At 44.7% G+C, this 18,940-nt stretch overlaps 1 protein-coding gene across 1 annotated transcript in view; it reads left to right on the top strand.

The window, feature by feature from the left end:
• The window catches only part of NDUFV2 (NADH:ubiquinone oxidoreductase core subunit V2), a 55,497-nt gene that overhangs the window by 32,794 nt on the left and 3,763 nt on the right, over window positions 1-18,940 (top strand). Inside the window, exon 6 of the mRNA XM_040353968.1 lies at window positions 9,863-9,972. Coding sequence (XP_040209902.1) covers window positions 9,863-9,972 — 110 coding nt within the window. The remainder of the gene's footprint in view (window positions 1-9,862; window positions 9,973-18,940) is intronic.

Raw genomic sequence — 18,940 nt, 5'->3', positions numbered from 1 at the left:
ACCGGAGGGCGAAGGGAGTGGGGACGTCCCTTTTTGCCTCCCGTAAGAACGATCAAGAGGCGGAACAGCCGCCATGATCGTTTTTATGGTGTAGAGAATCGCCGGCTGAAAAAAATTATATCTGAATGATGCCTGTAGCTGCAGGCATCATTTAGATATCCCTGCACAAAGTCAAGGACCTCATATGACGTGGGCGGGAAGTGGTTAAAACGCATTTTTTTCCCCAGAGTATTTTCTGGGTATTGCAGAGTATTGGTGCGGGGGTATTGCAGAGTATTGGTGCGGGGGTATTGCAGAGTATTGGTGCGGGGGTATTGCAGAGTATTGTGTGGGGGGTATTGCAGAGTATTGTGTGGGGGGTATTGCAGAGTATTGTGTGGGGGGTATTGCAGAGTATTGTGTGGGGGGTATTGCAGAGTATTGTGTGGGGGGTATTGCAGAGTATTGCGCGGGGGGTATTGCAGAGTATTGCGCGGGGGGTATTGCAGAGTATTGCGCGGGGGGTATTGCAGAGTATTGCGCGGGGGGTATTGCAGAGTATTGCGCGGGGGGTATTGCAGAGTATTGCGCGGGGGGTATTGCAGAGTATTGCGCGGGGGGTATTGCAGAGTATTGCGCGGGGGGTATTGCAGAGTATTGCGCGGGGGGTATTGCAGAGTATTGCGCGGGGGGTATTGCAGAGTATTGCGCGGGGGGTATTGCAGAGTAATTGCGCAGGGAAGGCAGAGCATTGCAGAGTATTGCGCAGGGAAGGCAGAGTATTGCAGGGGTTAATGCAGGGATGGCTGAGCAGGGATGGATGGATCTGTGACTGCAATAGTCACAGATCCATCCCACACTGCTGCTGCCATCCGCGCTCTCCTCTCACACTGTACCAATCGGTACAGCGAGAGGAGGGAGGAACCGGCGTCATCAAATGACGCCGGTTTGTTTACCTGTGATCGTGCCGTCATTGGACGGCGCAATCACATGGTAAAAGACAGCTGTTGTCGGTCAGTTACCGAGATCTGTGTAGCGCCGGGTCTCATAGACCCGGCGCGCACAGAATTTTCTGTGTGCGCGCCCGAGGCGGCGCGCATCACTGCTTCTGGTGGGCGCCGTTTCAGAACGGCGACCCCCAGTTAAGCAACCACCTTGCCGCCGTTTTTGGACGGCGGCTGGTGGTTAATGTCTAAACCGCTGGCAACAAAGTGAGAACATTCCTAAGTGAAAATGTCCAAATTGGGCCCAAAGTGTCAATATTTTGTGTGGCTACCATTATTTTCCAGCACTGCCTTAACCCTCTTGGGCATGGAGTTCCCCAGAGCTTCACAGGTTGCAACTGGAGTCCTCTTCCACTCCTCCATAATGACATCACAGAGCTGGTGGATGTTAGACCTTGAGCTCCTCCACCTTCCGTTTGAGAAAACCCCACAGATGCTCAATAGGGTTTAGGTCTGGAGACATGCTTGGCCAGTCAATCACCTTTTACTCTCAGCTTCTTTAGCAAGGCAGTGGTCATCTTGGAGGTGTGTTTGAGGTCGTTAAGTTGGGATACTGCCCTGCGGCCCAGTCTCTAAAGGGAGGGGGGGGGGGATCATGATCTGCGTCTGTATGTCACAGTACATGTTTGCATTCATGGTTCCCTCAATAAACTGTAGCTCCCCAGTGCCAGCAGCACTCATAAAGCCCCAGACCATGACACTCCCACCACCATGCTTGATTGTAGGCAAGACACACTTGTCTTTGTACTCCTCACCTGGTGGCCACCACACACGCTTGACATCATCTGAACCAAATAAGTTTATCTTGGCCTCATCATGTCCTTTGTCTGCAGCAAACTGTTTGCGGACTTTTTTGTGCATCATCTTTAGAAGTGGCTTCCTTCTGGGATGACCGCCATGCAGACCAATTTGATGCAGCTTATGGTCTGCCAGGCTGACCCCCCTCCTTCAACCTCTGCAGCAATGCTGGCAGCACTCATACATCTATTTCCCAAAGGCAACCTCTGGATATGATGCTGAACATGTGCACTCGACTTCTTTGGTTGACCATGGGGAGGCCTGTTCTGAATGGAACCTGTCCTGTTAAACCGGTGTATGTTCTTGGCCACCGTGCTGCAGCTCAGGATCTTGGCAATCTTCTTATAATCTCTAGGCCATCTTTATGTAGAGCAGCAATTCTTTTTTTTTTTTTTTTTTTTTTTAGATCCCCAGTTCTTTGCCATGAGGTGCCATGTTGAACTTCCAGTGACCAGTATGAAAGATTGAGAGCGATAACACCAAATTTAACACACCTGCTCCCCACTCACAACTAAGACCTTGTAACACAAATGAGTCACATGACACCAGTGAGGGAAAATGGCTTATTGGCCCAATTTGGACATTTTCACTTAGGGGTGTACTCGCTTTTGTTGGCGGTTTAGACATTAATGGCTGTGTGAGTTAAAGTTACGTTGCAAAGTGTAATTTCTTCAGTGTTGTCACATGGAAATATATAATAAAGTATTTACAAAAATGTGAGGGGTGTACTCACCTTTGTGAGATAATGTATGTGTGTGTATGTGTGTGTATATATATATATATATATATATATATATATATATATATATATATATATATATATATATATATATATATATATATATATATATATATATATATATATATATATATATATATATATATATATATATATATATATATATATATGAGCTGCCCCCCCTTCTTTTTTTTTTTTTTTTTTTTTTTAAGTGAATCAACTACATTTTAAATACACAAACGCTACAAAGAAATATATGGCACTACTATAAAAATCTAATAACAAAGTGCATCATATACCTCCAAATGACAGGTTACAAAGCACTAATATAAACCAAAGTAAAAAACGATCAATACATTTCAGAAATCCTCCAACCACTGTGCTGCAAAGTTCCCTGGTGACTTCTTACCTTCCAAATGTGCTCCACCAGCAAGTGAGCAAAATGCACACTCGCCAACCATAGAACTTGAAAGGACCTTGTGTATTTAGAGTAACACTTCAGTGGGAATCCTTCAATTGGCCTTAGATGGTAAGATGATGGGTCCCAATTTACCAGGCTCTCTACATATACCTCTCCCACATGACCAGATACAATAAGAGCTCAAAGGAGATGATGATAAATGGTGTAGTATATTCAAACCGAATAAAACACAAACAAAATTGCTCCTGCACTCCATGGTGCTTCAGTTAGCACCAACATAAACCGCCTTGGAAAAGGAAAAAACTCTTGATCGGCTGCTCATATGGAGCCAGTGTGCGTTCCAGGACCAGGAAGTGATGTTAAGTCCATATCAGAAGTGACATCAGGGGGTTACCTAATTTTGACTGGGTACCCAGCTCTCACTTCCGCTCTCGCCGGCTAGGCGACTCGAGCAGGAGTTTTTCTCTCCTTCCCTGCAATCTGTTGGGACACGTCGCAGGTCCCAGAATATTGCCCGGCCATTGAGGAGGCATGGCGTAACTCTCGCAGTGTGCACCCGGCTGTGAAGCTGCAAGCTGGCACAGCCGGGTGCCCACACTGGTGATGCAGGGGAGAGTACAGAGGCTTTGGGTGGCCACATCGCTGGATCGTGGGACTGTTGAATGTGTGTTTATTAAAGGTCAGCAGCTTTGTAGCTGCTGATTTAAAGCGGAGGTCCCCCTTAAAAAACACAAATACTGCAGCTGCTGAATTTTAATAAATGGACACCTACCTGTACAGGGTGCCTGCGATGTCGGCAGCCAAAGCCGATAAATCGCTTTTCTCTCGACTGCCCCCACCACCAACCTCTGTCAGGGAATTGGAAAGTAGAATGTTGGGGCTTCACTTCCCGGTTCCCTACTGCACAAATGCGCGAGTTGCGCCCTAACTGGTCCCCGCTGAACACAGGAACGTCTGGAACTCCGCTTTGAAGTAGACCAGAGGATTTTATTTTTGTTCTTTTTATTAAGTTTTTGGACAGCCAGGAAGGGAGCACATGCAAAAATTAACGAATTACCAGAAAGTGCAGTTTTCTAAAAATGTTACTATTTTTAAGGAATTAAAAATATGTATTCAAACTAGCTACTAAATTAATGTGTCGGGGGGTGGGGGGGTATGACCTACAAAATAAAACTTGTGGCACTAAAATGTCACCAAAACCTAGTCCTACAACTTTTGAACCACCAATTCAATAGAATGCCGAAAAACTGACATGATCATTTTCTGCTATTAACAGCCGGAATATGCTTTCTTTCTGAGCTCTGTCATGTTCCCACCAAGTGACTAAGGCATACTTTTACCGTATATGGTATCCTTGTGCAGGGGAAAGGTAAGTATGCCTTAGTCACTTGGTGACAACCGTTTTTGCTATGCCATTTTGTTTTTTGCAAAACCTGCCATTAAATGTTTACGTTTGTTGAAAATTTTGTGTTTACTTGCATTTATTTTTTATTTTATTTTTTCCTTCCAAGTGCATTTTCAAAAATTGGGGTCCAAGTTATACGACTTGCGAAAAATCTTTGGAGTGTACTTTTGTGGGGTCTTGCCACTTGGCCACCGTAAATGCAATTTGGTGCCAACAAATTCTAGTTTTCAGCCATTCACAGCCAGAATGTGCTCCCTTGTTTCTGGGACCCACTATGTTCCCACTGAGGGACTAGGGCATACTTATGTGATGTTCTCCTGTAAAGAAGCAGTAGTATAATGTATTTTAAAGCATCATTGCCTACTTGTATACATAAGAAACTGAAAATGAATGGCTAGAATATTTTTTTTTCTCTTATCATCCATGGATGGACACAGCCTTCAAAGTCTTGACATATGGGTTATGTTCCTGTTCATATGAGAGGACTAGGCAGAACATGTTTGATATTTAAATACATGTTACTTTAACAGAGTTGAACAGCCCAGAGGGGGCAGGCCCTCCGGACATAACCCTCCTCCCTGCAGCATGCGGCCTCAGGGCCCAGCGCCCTGAAGATATTTTTTATTTTGTTTTAAGATTCTTCTATTAACTGCCGGCTGGGCGACAGGCTGGATATATAGATCCTTGTAGTCTTCCCAGTCTGGCCATCAAGCGTGAGCACACCTTAGCTAAGCGCTGGGTCTGCCACGACATACCGATGACTCCTTGGGTGGCCGGTGGGTTTTTTGCTCCAGGCTCTACACATGACTGGGATGTTATGTTGTCTCACTCACAGTGGACCGGGCCGACAGCTACTCCGTACCATCGGTTGTGGGTCTGTCAGGGACGCGCCAGCATGTCCTCGCAAGGACTGGTAAGTACGGTTCCATGGAACAGCTGGGCATTTCTTTGATTAAGGGGTTCTCCTGTCCTCCCTTCCCTGTTCTCTTATCGCCCTTTCCCCTCCTGCCCTAGGGCCCGCTGCAACCGGGGTGTACCTGTGGGGGGGCTCTGGGTCCCTGTGGGGCGCCGGGGTCGGCTTTCTGTGAGGGGGGGGGGGGGGAGTCTCTAGCACTGGCTTTCTGAACGGAGCACACCTCACGGATTTTTACCTCACAGATTTTTACCTCTGACAGATTCGGGGCTGGCTGCGGCTCAGGACCCCGGTTCTGGTATTTCAGAGGATGTGGACCAGGACCTCCCTGGTGAGGAGTCCTCGTCCAGGTCAGTGCAAGACAGGGCACTTGTGAGTGCACTTATTGATGCTGTGAGGGACTCTCTCAAGCTGGAAGATGCAGCTGGGACTTCCACAGATTTGGGTCGCTCTGTGAAAGCTTTTCCTTATGTTACTTTCTTTTAATAAGTTCATAGATAAGAAATGGGAACAGCCGCAAAAGTCGGTTAAACAAGGTAACCACTCTCCATATAGAAGGGACCCTGCTTTCAAAGACCATACTGATAGGAGGTCCGAGGAGGCGACCCGCTCCATTTTTACCATGCTAGGGTCTGCATTGCGGCCTATTTTGGCTGCAACCTTGGTGTCTCAGAGGCAGTATTTTCGTCAGTCAGGGCCAGCGGGTAGACCCTCCCAGGCTGACGAAGGCTTGGCTGGGGGACAGAAATGTCCCTGGGTGCGTAAGCCGAAAAACCAGCATCCAAACCCACCACCGCGTGAAGTTTTGCCCCCGCCCGACTCATGGGGCCGGGGGGCTTCGCAGGTTCACAGCTCGGTGGACCTACCTGCTCTCAGACCAGTGGGTCTACGAGGTGGTCTCTTCGGGGTACAAGATAGTTTCCTGTCCGCCAAACAGATTATTTCCCTCAAATCTCCCTCTCCTTCCGGCTCGTCTGTCTGCCCTATTGGGGGCAGTGCAAGACTTACTGAGTTGCGGGGTAATTTTACCTGTTCCGCAGGACGAGAGGTTTCAAGGATTTTATTCAAATCTGTGGTCCCAAAGAAGGACGGGGTCTATCCAATCTTGCACCTCAAAGCCCTAAATGCCTTTGTGAGAATACAGAAGTTCCGCATGGAATCCATTCGCTCGGTGGTGGCTGCTCTCCATACGGGGGACTTTCTGGCGACCTTGGACATCAAGGACGCATACTTGCATGTCCCAATTTGCACAGGACACCAGAGGTTTCTGCGCTTTGCAATAGAAGACCACTATCAGTTTGTTGTATCTTCCCTTTGGCCTAGCGTCAGCACCAAGAGTTTTCACCAAGGTGCTCGCACCGATTCTAGCTTTGCTGAGTCAGCGATGCATTGCCGTCGTAGGCTACTTAGACGATCTTATCCTGAGAGCAGCTTCTGGCTCAGAATTTAGAGGTGGATGTGACTATTGCCAACCAGACCCTCTGAGAATTCGGGTGGGTGTTAAACCTCCAGAAGTTGGTCCTGGTACAGACTCTGCGTTTTGAAATACCTGGGGTTGATTCTGGACTCCGGAGGCGAGTCTGTCTTCCCCCTAGAAAAGATGCAGACAGACTCTTCAGTCTGCGGTGAAGCTGTTGGCATCCCGCAAATGGCTGTCTCTCCGTTTTTTGCATGCGAGTCCTGGGTCTGATGATAGCCTCCTTCGAGGCAGCACCGTATGCCCAGTTCCACACTCGAGTATTGCAGGAAGAGATCCTGTCCAAATGGAACAAATCTCCATTGTCTCTGGATCACCAGATTCAGGTAAGCCACCTAGTCAGAGTCTCTCTGAATTGGTGGCTGAGATCTCCGGCTCTTCGGTCCGGGAAGTTGTTTCTTCCCTTCCAGTGGACGGTGATTACGACGGACGCCAGCCTCACAGGTTGGAGGGCGTCTGGGGGGGTCCAGTCGGCCCAGGGTCGCTGGACTTTACAGGAATCCCATCTGCCGATCAATGTCCTGGAACTTCGGGCGATCAGGCTATGCCTCTCCTCGTGGTCGAGGAGGTTGCAAGGTCGCCCACCCAATCAGGACTCAGTCGGACAATGCCACGGTGGTGACTTATGTCAACCATCAGGGGGGGAACACTGAGCTTGGCTGCAGAGTCCGAGGTCGCTCACATCCTGCGTTGGGGGGGAAAGAAGCGTGCCGGCTCTATCGGCCGTCTACATTCCGGGAGTAGAAAACTGGCAGGCAGACTACCTGAGTCGCCAGATGCTGGACCAGGGGGAATGGTCATTGCATCTGGAGGTGTTTCATCTCCTTTTCAGGAGGTGGGGCACACCGGACGTGGATCTCCTGGCCTTTCACCTCAACCGTAAAGTGTCGGTTTGTGGACAGGTCCAGAGATCCCTAGGCAGATGCCTCAGACGCATTAGTGGCCCTGTGGGGTCAGTATGGGCTAATTTATGCCTTTCCCCCATTGAAGTTGCTTCCTCGGCTGCTCCGCAGAGTGGAGGCCGAAGGGATCCCAATGATTCTAATCGCTCCGGATTGGCCCCTGTGTCCTTTGTACACCGATCTCGTGCGACCTTCTGTCTCGGTGTCCCATACTTCATCCTGCTTTACAGTCGCTGGCTTTAACAGCATGACTATTGAAAGCCAGGTACTAAGGGACCGAGGTCTTTCCGACTCGGTCATCTCAACCATGCTGAGGGCACGGAAGTCTTCTTCCAAGAAGATCTACCATTGCACCCGAAAGGCCTACATCGCTTTGTGCGAGGAGATGGGGTGGCGTCCATGGACGTATTCGGTTTCCAGGGACCTGCTGTAGAGTAGATCAGAAACTTGCCTTAAGCACCATTTGAGGGACAGATTTCAGCTTTGGCTGTGTTCTTTCAGCGGCCTTTGGCGGCCCATTCTCTGGTGGGTACCTTTGTGCAGGGGGTGCGTCATATACTTCCCCCCTCTTAAACCACCTCTTCCTGCATGGGATCTGAATATGGTGCTCTCGGTTCTTCAGGAACCTCCCTTTGAAAACATCAGAGATTCCTCTCGACACTATCTCAGAAGGTGGCCTTTTTAGTGGCTATTACGTCTTGTCAGACGTGTTTCTAAATTGGTGGCTTTGTCTTGCAAGTCGCCATACTTGGTCCTCCATAAGCACAAGGCGGTGTTACGCCCGCAACCTTCCTTTCTTCCAAAGGTGGTTTTGGCCTTTCACCTTAACGAGGACATTGTACTTCCATCCTTGTGTCCTCGACCGGTGCATCCTAAGGAGGTTGCACTGCATACTTTAGACATGGTACATGCTTTGCAGGTGTACCTGTCACCTACGGCTCAGTTTCGGAGGTCTGACTCACTTTTTGTCGGTATCTGGTCCACAAAAGGGCCTGGTGGTCTTGTCGGCCACCATTTCTCGTGTATAAGGCAGACCGCCATACAGGCCTATGCTCTTAAGGGGCGGCCCCCCCCCTTTCCTGTCACGGCACATTCAACCAGGGCAATTGGTGCTTCCTGGGCTTTTCGACATCAAGCATCTGTCTCACAGGTGTGTAAGGCGGCAACTTGGTCGTCCGTTCACACCTTTTCCAAATTTTACAAGGTTGATGCAAGTGCATCTTTAGATGCTTCCTTCGGCTGCAAGGTTTTGCAGGCGGCTGTTTAAAGTTGCAACTCCTCCGTTAAGGAGCTCTGCTTATTTTGGGGTGAAGTTAAATTGTTTTTACTGATACTGTTCCTACCCCTCGTTTTTTGACACTGCTTGGGGACGTCCCATATGTCAAGACTTTGAAGGCTTGGACGATAAGAGGAAATAGGATTTTTTTTTTTTGTACTCGCGGTAAAATCCTTTTCTCTGTTCATGGACAGACACAGCACCCACCCCTCCTTTTTTAGGTTTGTACTGCTTGTTACGAACTGAGGCTGCATGCTGCAGGGAGGAGGGTTATGTCCGGATTGACCACCCCCTGGGTGGGGCTGTTCAACTCTGTTAAAGTAACATGTATTTGATTATCTAACATGTTCTGCCTAGTCCTCTCCTATGAACAGGAACATAACCAATATGTCAGGACTTTGAAGGCTGTGTCCGTCCATGGATGACAGAGAAAAGGATTTTACGGTGAGTACAAAAAATACTTTTTTTTTTTTTTTTTTTTACATTTTTGCTTTAATTTCAAGTGCTTCCCTATCTAAAATTTCCAAATGGTGCAGTTTTGGGGGTCATCAATATATTTGTGTAATAAAAATGTCATAAATTCTACTAAATATATATAATCGTTGTTTCTGCACCTGGGGGTGGGCCCTGAGGAGAGAAAGCAGCCGATTTTCGCTTTTAGTTGAATGTGTGTTTTTGAACAACTCCTTCCATAATCTGCATTGAAATCAATGGAAATTCGATTTGTGTTGACTGCTGTATTTTTCTCTTGACTAAATGCTGGAGATTGGGTGCTGTAAGTGCAAAGAACACTTGACTGTTCTTAAATAACTTTTAAGAATACCAATTGCAATTACGGTACCTTGCTATTATGCTTATACTGATGTTTTGGTTTTACAACTTAATTTTTTGGTAGGCATTTTACTTATAGTGACACGTGTCCAGACAAGCTGTGTTTTGTGATTCCAGGAATCCATGTGGGAGAGACCACACCTGATAAACTGTTCACATTGACTGAAGTTGAGTGTCTAGGAGCCTGTGTAAATGCACCAATGGTTCAAATTAATGACCACTACTATGTGAGTATATGGATTTAAACGCTATAATTTTAGTCTTCATTTCATTTTTCCTGCGTGTTTGAGTGTCCCTTTTATTTCTTGTTCTACCTAACACCTATCAAATAGTATGTGGGGAGATTTTCTTGCTTGCTTTGAGGCCGTATAAAATGTGACCGTGTTTCTTTACTGGATGTTTATATGTTTTTAACTTTCCAAGGAAAAAATGTCCCACTCTTCACAATCACGTCTTATTCAGTTTTCAGCAGCACCTATATTTGTGAGCAATTATTTTCAGGGATGAAGCACACGAAGGGCAACACTGGAATCAAAATATCTGATGAGCACCTATGAGAATTGCTACTCCATCATTTAACCAGATTTTGATGCATTTGTTTTAGAGATGCACCAAAATTTCAGCAGCTGAAAACTGGATTTTCAGCATTTTGCCGATAAGGTTTTTCATAGGTCATGTGACTCAAATGCATCAAAAATGTAATACAGTTGCGTTCTCAATGCATTTTACCGGGAAGGTGTGTGTGTGTGTGTGTGTGTGTGTGTTCAAGCAATATTTTTAACACCACAATGGAAATGCAACGGACCAGTGTGAAGACATGCATACACAAGGGATGCATTTTTCTTGAGCCTTTCTTGCGCTAAAAGTGCCGATAATGGTTGTCAATGAATTAATAATTTTAATTCCTGATATTAACCACTTCAGCCCCGGAAGGGATTTACCACCTTAATGACCAGGCCATTTTTAAAAAAAATTTTTTTACACAATACGGCACTGCGTCGCTTTAACTGACAACTGCGTGGTCGTGCGACGTTGTAATCAAACTTTTCTGCTATAATACATATCCAAAAATAAAATAAAACAATTATGAATAGGTTAAGCCCAATATGTATTCTGCTACATATTTTTGGTAAAAATTGCAATAAGCATATATTTCAAAAACGGGAAGCAATCAAAACTAAAATTAAAATAGTCCTTCAAACTATAGGAATTGCACTCACCAGATTCCAGATCAATGAATGCCTCTGTATATGTGTGAGGTGGCTGGGATCACTGCTTAACGAACATCCGCCTGACCCTCAAAAAATTATCAGCCAGCAGGAAAACTGACACTTGTGTCCTCTGCTTCACCAGGATCCAATCAGCTATGGGAAACACTGCAGTGGAGCATACACACGACCGGTTTTCCCAACCAAAGCTCTCATGCAGTTTTCCTGTCTGGAAAACCGGCCGTGTGTACACGAGGGGGGGGGGGGGGAAGCAACCGAGCAGGTTCTCGGTTTTCCCGGCGGACTTTTGACCGCCAGGAAAACCGATTGTGTGTATGAGGCATTATAGTGTAAAACTGTTAAGCTTTTATTTATCTAAAAGACCCCCTTCCCTTAATACATTAAACTTACAAACAAATGTTTACGAAAAGCATCCAAAAATAGTAGCACGGGACGTTCGGTTCTGTTAGTCTCACCAACTATCGGAGAGCTGTGATCGTCCGTGGTGGTTCCTGGGAAGAAACCAGAGCCGATGACTGATGTAGCAAGCTGTGTAGTACAGCTAGACGCGCTTCGTGAATCCGTCTTTATCAATAGACGCCTATTGATAAAGACTGAATCACGAAACGCGTCTAGGTTTACTACACAGCTTGCTACATTGGTCTTCGGCTCTGGTTTCTTCCCAGGAAGAAAATTGTTATCTGCCGACTTTTTCATCAACTATCCCTATTGTTGGTGTATTTTATGTATGGCCCAAGACACCATTCCTCTTCTTCCAGTGTGGCCCAGGAAGGTCAAAAGGGTAGAAATTCCAGGACTCGGGTAATCAATGTGCCTAAGCAATTACAACTGGCACCATTATGAAACCTTTTGTACAGTAGGACACATTTTCAGACTGCTATATGGACCTGATTGGCTTTAAAATTCTTTATTGATTTATAAACACTTATAATGCATTCTAACCCATTAAATGGGTTTCTTCTCTAAGTTCTTCTGATAATGCTGGGATTAGCTTTAACATCCTTGCTTCTGATAAGCACCTGGAATGTATATGTGCATTTAGAAATGTCATTAATAGCTATTTTATATAAGCCAATTTTTGTTTCATGCTTATTGGTTCTTTAAAAGCTGACGACCAATGTCTTTAAGTTGGTTTTATAAACATGGCATACTAATGCTTTTGTACTGTAAATCCAAACACCTGATTAGTGTTCAAATAGAGAAAACGTTTTTAGAAATGCATGTATACAGCAAAAACCTATTCTTTAGCCGATACTAAATTACAGACAAGTGCTGGACGTAGCACATGCATTTGGAATTGCATTATGTGATCTCATGAAGTTCAAATCTGAACCATTTTGGTGAAGCATCACTACCCACATGGACCCACACTGTGATTCTTGTTTTCCGCTTAGGCTAGGTTCACACCACGATTTTACCATCCGATAAACGGACCGTTAAATCGGATGGAATCGTATGTGACAAAATCGTATGTAATCGTATGTCAAAATTTTCACTAAAAAATCGGATCCTGATTTTAAATAATGTCTGGGAAAAATAAGATTTTTGAAGTTATGGATATTCAGGGGAACCCCGCCGTCAATTTAAAACAAAAATGACGTGCGGTTCCCCCTAAATATCCATAACCAGACCCGTTATCCGAGCACGTTGACCTGGCCGGCCGCAGAAAAGAGGGGGGGACAGTGTGCGGCCCCCCCTCTCTCCTCAACCGCACCAGGCCACATGCCCTCAACATGGGGAGGATGTCCCCATGTTGATGGGGACAAGGGTCTCATCCCCACAACCCTTGCCCGGTGGTTGTGGGGGTATGCGGGCGGGAGGTTTATCAGAATCTGGAAGACCCCTTTAACAAAGGGGACCCCCAGATCCTGACCCCCCCCCCTGTGTGAAATGGTAATGGGGTACACTGTACCTCTACCATTTCACAAAGGAAGTGTAAAGTATTGTAAAAAAACACACTGACACCAAAGAATAAAGTCCTTTATTTTAAAAAAAAAAAACATCCAGCGGTGACAAATCCACTCGTTCCCGGCTTCCTGCGTTGTCCTGATCCTGCCACGGCTGTGGGTGATCTCCCGCGATGAGAAGATCCAGCGTCGGGTGATCTCCGCTCCGGCGATGTGAAGATCCATCCGGCGCAGCAGCATCCCGGACCTCCTCTCACCGCTGGGCACAGCCCAGCGAATGAGCGGCTGAAGCTGTGACATTTCTTATATAGAGGAGGCAGAGCCACCCGTCACGTGACCCCGCCCCCTCTGACGTACCCTCTGCTACGTCACTGAGGAAGCCCAAGAAGAGGAAACTTTGCTCCTTGTTTGAATCATATCCACAGTATATTAACATTAGCTTCTGTGTATGTACATGAGTCACGACCGCATGGAACAAGATTTCAAGTTGGTGTTGTAAATTCTGTTTTCAGAAGCTTTCAACCATTCTTACACATTTTAAATATATTTAGTCCTCTGCAAGGGCTTGCTATTGTTGGGTGTCAAATATGCCATTTTTTTTTAATACTCAACATCTTACTGATCTTGTATTTTATGATAAAACATACAACTAATGTTTTTTAGCAGGGGTTCCCTGAGACATCAACGTTTTTTGACGGTTCCTCCAGGGTAAAAAAAGGTTGAGAGGCTGAGCTAGATGGGGGGATTGTTGCTGTCTTGCTGGCTAGATAATCTACCTGCTAATCTCAAAGCAGTGCAGTGAGACTTTAAATGCAGGTTTTAGATGTGCAGATGGTGTTTATTGTGTAGAGAATGGAGCACATGCTCACCAGATAAAAGATGGCTTTTGCAGCTTACTACTTCTCCTAGTAAATACAGTGACAACAAATCTGTTGAAGAATGAATGAGGAAAATGGCGGTGGGACTTTGAATTGAGGCACATAGGTATATAAAGATAAATTGTTTATTAATAACAATTTTCTGGTAATGGCAATCATAATGCATGATGGAATCAGTACAGTAAATATATACATATGAATTCAGACATGTATCAAAACAGATCATCAAATAAAAAAGGTATCAAACGGTTGATATCACATGATGCATATATAAAAGGTATAGCAGATAGAAACACGGCATTGAACATATCTACACGTTTCATGGATTGGTCCAATCTTCAGGATCATGCACGTGACTTAAGGTATGTAATGTATGAAAGTATCTTATATGGTCTGACCCTGCCAAGGAAGAGGGGGGGGTAGGCAATTATGGGTTTTATTCTTTATTTCTACCTTTAAAGACCCCCACAGTCTAAAATACTCAGACATAGCTGTATGATGATGGTGTGGCACTACAGATCAAAGACCCACTAGGGGCATCACCACCGGGGGCTGAGGCGGCGTGGAATGTCCAGTTGTCCAGCAAGAACACCATCCTGGGAGGTAGTTTTCCAAAAGGTGAAGGAGAATGGATCTTGGAAAACCAAGATGCTGAAACCAAATGGGAACTAGTATGAAAGTGATACAATAATTATGTATATAATGTACAATAGGTCCTGTACTTGGTAGAGAGCAGGACAGTGACTGTTATTATTGTAGAAAGTATCCATAAGAACCAAGCTAGTGAAAATAGGTTACAGAGATAGTGAAATATTGAGAGTTGTAGAGTAAATAGAATCCAATTGCCAAAGAGAAGGAAAAACTATAAATAGGGTGGGTGAATGAAGTGTATAAGTTACCTGAAAACAAAAAGAAACCTCCAATCCAAGTGATGCAATGTAAGCCATATATTGGAGTCTATTTACTCTGGTTTTCCAAGATCCATGCTCCTTCACCTTTTGGAAAACTACCTCCCTGGATGGTGTCCTTGCTGGACAACGTGAGCTGTGGATCTCTGAAGCTCCTCCCAGAGTTACCACGGGCCTCTTCTCTGATTATTGCTCTCCTTGCCCAGCCTGTCAGTTTAGGTGAACAGACATGTCTTGGTAGGTTTGCAGTCGTGCCATACTCTTTCCATTTTCAGATGATGGCTTGAACAGTGCTCCGTAAGATGTTTAAAACTTGGGATATTTTTTATAACCTAAACCTGCTTTAAACTTCTCCGACTGTATCCCTGACTTGTCTGGTGTGTTCCTTGGCCTTCATGATGATGCTGTTTGTTCACTAAGGTTCTCTAACAAACCTCAGAGGGCTTCACCAAACCGAACAGCTGTATTTATTAGGGCTGCAACTAACGATTATTTTCATTATCGATTAGTTGGCCGATTATTGTTTCAATTAATCGACTAATTGGATAATCTTAAAAAAAAGTTTGGTGTACAATTTAGTTAATATGTAAATAAAAAAAGGCAGTTTATTCTTAAATATCCATATGCAGTGGTAAATATAAATAACCAACTACAGTAATTGTAATGCCTTCTATTACCTCCACTTTCTCTGGGTTCAGATGCTGATCTTCCCTATACAGAGTCTTTAAAGTGATTTTTATTTTTGTTTTTTTTTAAACAAACTTGTTATACTTACCTGCTCTGTGTAATGGTTTTGCACAGAGCAGCCCAAATCCTCCACTACTGGGGTTCCTCACCGATGCTTCTGGCTCCTCCTGCCTTCAGAGTGCCTCAATAGCAAGCTGCAAAGTATAGTATAGAGCAGTGTTTCTCAACTCCAGTCCTCGAGGCGCCCCAACAGGTCATGTTTTCAGGATTTCCCTGAGATGAATTGGCTGTGGTAATTACTAAGGCAGTGAAACTGATCAAATCCCCTGTGCAAAATAATTGAAATCCTGAAAACATGACCTGTTGGGGCGCCTCGAGGACTGGAGTTGAAAAACCCTGGTATAGAGCACCCACTATAGCAAGGTAAAAAAAACTTCTGCCAAAGATGCTGCTTGCAGGACTTTTTTTTAACGTCCTACAAGCGCACCGTTCCAGTGTGAAAGCACTCTGGCTTTCACACTGGAGTGACAGGAAAGGCGCTTTACAGGCACTATTTTTAGTGCTAATTTGTTTGTAAAGTGCCTCCAGTGTGAACGTAGCCTAAAGCAAAGGAAGTCTGGAAAGGTGAAAGTTATTGATTATTGTAATGTAGATAGATGTTCTACAGTGGCTTGGACAAAGATCTTCTCACCTCCTAGAAACTATTATAAAGACTTGCATCATAGTGATATTTCGAACGAACTGTTCTGTTATTGGTATTACACGTCTTCAATCTTGTATTCAGTCGATTTAAATGAGGAAAAGTAGTCTCTGTTCTGTTTGGTAACATTGTGTGCATCACACTAAACACGAACCAGTGAAAGCGAAAGCAAGATCAGAGAAAAAATTGGACCAGCATTTGAAAGGTAGTCTAATAATATCAGAGATACAAGCTGAACTCCAAGGTCAAGGCACATCAGTGTCTGACTGTACCATCTGTTCTTGAGCAAAAGTGGGCTGAAAGACGACCCCAAGAGGACTTTGCTGTTGAAAGGTAAAAAAAAACTAAAAAAGCCTGACTGAAATTTGGTGCAATGCATATAGACGAGCCACAATGCTTCTGGAAGGAAGCTCTGTGGATGGAAGAGACAAAACTAGTTTTTGGACAAGTCCTATCTGCCTTGTGTTCAGATGCAAAAATTAAGCATTTAGAAAAGAACACTGTACCTACTGTGAAACATGGAGGAGGCTTGATTCTGCTTTGGGGCTACTTTGTTGTTTTTGACATGGGAAACTGGGGCAGGGTACATTTAAATCTCAAGACTATCAAGGAATTCCAAACCAAAATACATTGCCCAGTGTCGGATAGCTTTGCCTTAGTTGCAGATCATGGATCCTCCTACGGCAGTGGTCATCAACCCTGACCTCGGGGCCCACTAACCGGCCAGGTTTTATGTATTACCTTGGGGAGATATAGAATACTGCAATCACTGAGCAGCAAATGATATCACCTGTGATGTATTTCAGTTATCTTGCAAACCTGGCCTGTTAGTGGGCCCCAAGGACAGGGTTGATGACCACTGTCCTACGGGATCCCAAAACACACTGCTAATAGCACCCAAGAATGGCTAAGAACAAAACATGGGCTGTTGTGTACTGGACTTCTATGAGTTTTGATCTTACTTTCGGACATCTAAAGAGCTGAGACATGCAGTCTGGAGAACATACCAGGCTGCTATGCCAGTTTTCTCAAGAAGAGGGCTTCAAAATACCTGTTGGCAGGTGTAGAAATCTCATTTAAGCGCTACAGCTATTTCTTGTTTTGTAGTGATTGCTTCTAAGGTTAGTACAACAGAATATTAGGTTAAAGGTCTCATAATTTTTGTTCATTCTATTTTTTGTTGCATCAAAAGCAAAAGTCTGATTTGGTCAATTACTTTTTCTGTTTCAATCGTTAAAAAAAAAAAAAAAAAAAAAAAAGAGTAATATGAACATTGTGCAGAGCAGCAAACAATCCTTGCTTGCTCAACAATAAAAGCTGGTACATGAGAAGGGGGGAAAAAAGACAAGGATACAGAAACTCTTGATTTTTCTAATCTCATAGGTGATCATTTAGTCACCATCAAATAAAGGCAGGAATAATATAGGTTTTGTGTTATAACCTTAAGGCCTCTTCAACACAGACGGACTCCGTCGCTACGAAGTCCGCCGGCTCAGCAGGAGATCTCTCCGCTGAGCCGGCGGATGACAAGTCCCTCTCTGCTTACCGAGTGGGAAGGGGCTTGTGCAGCGCCGCTGTCACCTGTGGGGAGGTCTGATGAAAACAGACCGCATGTCTTGACATGCCCCCTTAAAAGGAGACTTGTACAAAAAAAGATTAGTTGAACCCACAAGTGTGTTTTTTTTTTTTACCACTACTATTACTTTTATATTGTCTATTGAACTTTACAAATGTAGCAATTTAGATTTTGGATGAAAGGTTTAGCACTGGAAAAAAATTCATTTATTTTATATACAACTATATAGATCAGAGGAAAATTAGGGAAGAGGGACTTTGTTCCAAATCCAGGGATAGTCCCTCAATCTGGGACAGTTGGGAGGTATGGAAAAGGGATCTGTCTGAGTATCCTACAACAGCCTATTCAAACAGCTAGATTCATGCATCCGGGTCCTGTAGGTAAGCTAGCCAAGGGGACCATATTTTATCAAAAAGGGACTGTTTATGATGGAGGACGCTCACAATTTTTTCACTCAACATAATCCATGTGAGTTTTCGTTTAGTGCGATATCTATGACGGGGCTTTTCCACGCTGTTGCTATAGCAATCTTGGCAGCTAGGAATATAAAGTGTATTAAGGTCTGTGTATGTCGTGGAATCAACGGGTTTGTTTAGTAGGGCAATACTTGCATCCTTGGTGATGTTAACCATCGTGACTGAAAAAATAAATGAGTGAACCCTCATACAAAATCAACGAACCACGAGACACGTCCACCACACATTGTAATGTAGAGCGTATCTGGCCACAGCCCCTGAACCATGCCGCCGAGATGCCCGGATACATTTGACGGGTATTCTGGCACTAAATACCATCAGCTGTGGACCTTTGTAACCTGCCTCGATCAAGGCCACATTAAGGATGTCTTTATGTATTTGTCCACTCCACTTATGCCAGTCCTCCTCCTCAGGGGCTATGGATAGATCTCCCTTCCATGCTACCTGGTAAGATAACCTAGCAGGGGATTCGATAAACCGTTCATATAACACAGAGATGCCTCCTCGCAGAGCAGCATCCTGCATGCATCTGTTTTTGAACATAATTCGAACTGCTAAGTCAGAGCTTTCTCGATGCAATGGTGAATTTGTTGCAAACGAAAGTGTTCCAGACTTCCTGTAAAATAAGAGGGAGGACGTATGCCCCTATGGTCAAAATAATTGCCTATACAATAAAATCCCTTATCTAGCCATCAGCCAAAACGATCAAATTGCATGCCTGACGGAAATAATGGTTTGCCAAAAAAAAAAATTGTGGTATTACATTTTTGTCCAGGTATACAACAAGCTGCTTCTCACCTGTGTCAGGTATCCATATCTGCAAGTGCAGTGCAA

The sequence above is a fragment of the Rana temporaria genome, chromosome 5 (genome assembly GCF_905171775.1).
Source record: "Rana temporaria chromosome 5, aRanTem1.1, whole genome shotgun sequence".
NCBI classification, from domain to species: domain Eukaryota; kingdom Metazoa; phylum Chordata; class Amphibia; order Anura; family Ranidae; genus Rana; species Rana temporaria.
Note: the sequence above shows the minus strand (reverse complement) of the source record. Positions and strands in the feature narration are given on the sequence as shown.